General features: G+C 49.0%; 1 protein-coding gene across 2 annotated transcripts in view; it reads right to left on the bottom strand.

Moving 5' to 3' along the window:
- The window catches only part of Arhgef2 (Rho/Rac guanine nucleotide exchange factor 2), a 42834-nt gene extending 39426 nt beyond the window's left edge, over positions 1–3408 (bottom strand). For both annotated transcript variants that reach the window (XM_021157806.2, XM_021157807.2), the window contains exons 1-2: positions 3277–3408; positions 2917–3061 (exon numbers count right to left, since the gene is read on the bottom strand). In XM_021157806.2, coding sequence (XP_021013465.1) covers positions 2917–3061; positions 3277–3341 — 210 coding nt within the window. In that variant the 5' untranslated portion in view covers positions 3342–3408. The remainder of the gene's footprint in view (positions 1–2916; positions 3062–3276) is intronic.
- Between the last annotated feature and the right edge of the window lie 344 nt (positions 3409–3752).

Genomic DNA, 3752 nt, shown 5'->3' with positions numbered 1-3752 from the left:
TTGTAGACCAGGCTGGCCTCGAACTCAGAAATCCGCCTGCCTCTGCCTCCCGAGTGCTGGGATTAAAGGCGTGCGCCACCACGCCCGGCTGGAAGATTACAATCTTGAAGTCAGCCTAGACTCTGTCTCAAACAGAACAAAGAAAAAAAAGAATCTAGAACATTTTATAAAATGTCATCATTGCTTTAAAATTCAGCCATATGCCGGGCAGTGGTGGCACAGGCCTTTAATCCCAGCACTTGGGAGGCAGAGGCAGGTGGATTTCTGAGTTTGAGGCCAGCCTGGTCTACATAGTGAGTTCCAGGACAGCCAGGACTATACAGAGAAACCCTGTCTCGAAAAACCAAAATAAGTTAAAATTCAGCCATTAAAAACATATTACATTGTCAGTAAAATATACATTTCTGTTTTTTAAAAAAACAAATTTTATAAAGGGGAATGATAAAATTCATCATGATGTTACCTATGGCAGGAAGAAAATGAAGAAAAGGGGAGCCCCAAAGAGACATCCATGAATAAAGCCTGCGCTGACCAAAGCCTGTATAACGGATGGAGAAAACCAACACCTGAAAGCTATCCCCCTACTTCCACAGGGACACAGTGGCACGTGTGTGTATGTGCAGGCACATAATTAGATGAATATTAAAAAGGAAAAAGAAAAAAGTTAGTCTGAGGTTGGTGGTACACACCCTTAATCCCAGCACTTGGAGGCAAAGGCAGTCTGGAAATCCTTTATAGACCAGCCTGTTCTATAAGAAGTTCCAGGCCAGTCTGTGCCATCATCCGGTCTCAATAGACATATTTTTAAAAGGAAAGAGAGAGAGAGAGAGAGAGAGAGAGAGAGAGAGAGAGAGAAGGAGGGAAAGGAAGAAAATGTCAGCCAGTCAGCAGGAATGAAGCTATTGATGATGTTGTAAGTCTTGGGAAGTGTTTTTGTTGGTTTTGGTTTTGGTACTTATAAATCTCACATTAAAAAAAAAAGCCAGAGTTGGGGGTGGTCGTTCATGCCTGTGATCTCTACACTTAAAAGTCAGGACAAGCAGCACAAATTGGAGGTGAGCCTGGTCCACACTTTAAGTTTCAGACCAGCTAAGGCTACACAGTCTTTAGAAACAAAAGCAAAACAGAAAAAGTGCAGTGTGTGCCTGTAATTCCATAGCTAAAGAGGCAAAGGCAGGAGGAATGAAGGGGGTCAGCCTGGGCTACATAAGTAGACCTATCTGGAATAAAATAAACTCAAAAGCAAAGGGAAAATAGAAGAGTATCCGTAGCTGCCGTGAGCTGGAGAGCAAAGGGCAAGTTGTAGTTTAGGAGGTCAGAGCTGCAGAGGTGGCTGGGTGGTCACGAAAATGTTTGCTTTGCAAGTGAGAAGGCCAGAAATTCAGATGCCAGCAACCAGCCAGGGGTTGGCTGCATGCACCTGTGTATGAACACATGCATGCATGCATGGACACACACACACACTGTAAATTCCTTTACAGTGTGAAAAGGTCTATTGTGGAAAGAGATTGTGCTTATAAATACCTGTCTGTGGCCCCTGCCTAGCCCTAGTGAGTCAGACTTTTGGTCTGCAGGCTCTGGAGGAGTACCACAAAAAGGAAAAAGAAGAACCCAAACACTAGGGCCCAGAGACTATTAAGGAAAGGTCTTATACATCAGATGAGTGGGAGAAAGGAGCCTCAGGGGAACGAGAGACGAAATCACAATGCTAAAACGGGTTAAGTCATATGAGGGGAAAGAGGGTCTGGGCAAAAGAGGAAGAGAATCAGAAGAGAAAAACTATTTTCCAAAGTCACGTAACATGCCTGCCATGTTATCTGCCAGCCTCCAGGTTGGGCAGCCTAATGCGTTTCTTCTAATATAGCTGCAACTGTAAGGCAGTTTTATTTCTGATATGGAAGAAGAGGAGATCCATCCACCAGCTGCTAAGTGAGGAAGATCTAGGAGTTGAGAGTCTGCTCTTTCTGTTTTCTCACTTAAAACGGGGGTTTGGGGGTTGGGGGAGAAAATCTTGAGAGCTGTGGGTGGAGAAAAATAGGTGATGGAATAAGATGGGGTCCTGTTACTTCCCTGAAAGGCTGGGCACAAATGCTTCCTCTCAGCCTTTCTTTCACAGCTAAGAGACTCTAGCAGTAAGGGTCACATTAGGGCTCCTGGATAGCTGGGGTGTGAGCTCGCTCGCTGCGGGCGGTGGGGGGGTGGGGGGTCTTCATCCCTGAGGCTTGGGGCTGAGAGCATGAAAGACACTAGTTTACAAAGCCAGGAGGTTCTCTCAAGCCTGTGTGTCTTCGGTGGTCCTTAGATCCTGGGACAGCACTCCCCAGTGATATTCCTCATCCAGAAAGCTGAGCAATGGCTGGGTTCTCTCTACCTCCCTCTTCCCAGGGCCCTCCTTTATTGCTGGGGATTAAGCACAGGGCCTCACCCTTGATATACAGTGATCACAGCAGTCACCTACACTCTAGGCTCTGTATTCTTTCTCAATGGCGATTCCTATTAAACTCTTGTTAGAGAGTTACTGAGTCTTTCTGGGTACCACATGCCTAGTTTATTCCCACAGATAAGTGCAGTTCTAACTCTGGGAACTGTAGGGCCCACAGAAAGAAGTGGTCATAGCCTCCAGAGAGATAGAGGACTTAATAGAGGGAGGGGACAGAGATACCCGCATCAATTCAGAGAGACAGACTTAGAAATGAAGAAACAGTGTTACAGAAAGAGTCAGAGGCAGGCTTCCAAGCGACCGGGACAGCGCATATAGACAGGGAAGCAGACAGAGGGCCACAGAAGATAGATTCAGATGGGCGCAGATGGAGCCCGAGCCAGGTCCGGGCACAGAGAGCTAATGGAACAGAAGAGTACAGAGTGGTTGCTGGCAGGGAAGGATCAGGAGGGGGAGCTGGGGTCTATCTGTCATACCCGGTGAAAGGGTTGGCCACGCTGCTGCTCCTGCCCCTGCTGCTGCTCCTGCTGCTGAGCTCCCAGAGGGGTGCCCAATTCCTCGAGGCTCTGTAGAAAGGGGGCTTCCTGGGAGCCTGGGCATTCCGATGACTGCAGTCTCCTCCTGAAACATACATTGCCACCACAATCCTTATAGCCAGTAGTCAGTGATGGGCACCAGGAACGAACAGTTCCTCAGCCCAGCCCTGTTGTTTGCCCCCCCAGCCCAGCCCTTCCTGTTAGCCTAGGTCCACACAACTCAGACCCAAACTACGGCTCGGCCCCGGCACAGTTGGCTTCGGACAAGAGCGGCCCCTGCTGGTACAAAGGCGGTACTACCCTCCAGAAAGGACGGAGGGGCAGGGCAAGCTGAAGTCTCCTGGTTTGGTGTCAGGTGACAACATCTTTAACTCAGCGACGGGAAAGCCAGCGCTCCATCCCTCTGCACCCGAGGCACAGAATTAATGTGGTGACAATGAGACACCCAGAGAATCTAGGCAGACGTCACAAAAGACACTCAAACTGTAGGCAGACGTCACAAAAGACACTCAAGCCAGCCTTGTGGGAAGATATTGCTGTTCACCCAGTTCCCACAAAACCATCGTTGGGACAAAGTCCCAGGACCACCCCCACCCCCACTCCCCGCCGCCGCTACCCTGCTCCGTCCATGCTCATGCCCAACAGCTGAAGAATGCTGAACCACTCACCAGAGATAAGGGCATGTCTAAGAAGACCGTGCCCTCCTCAAGAGACTACTACTGGTAGCAGGGGCCCTGGACTCAACATCGGACTCATGTGAACAATCCCCTCCCCCG

The sequence above is a fragment of the Mus caroli genome, chromosome 3 (assembly GCF_900094665.2).
Source record: "Mus caroli chromosome 3, CAROLI_EIJ_v1.1, whole genome shotgun sequence".
NCBI lineage: Eukaryota > Metazoa > Chordata > Mammalia > Rodentia > Muridae > Mus > Mus caroli.
The sequence above is the reverse complement of the archived record's forward strand: the minus strand, read 5'-3'. Positions and strand labels throughout refer to the sequence as shown.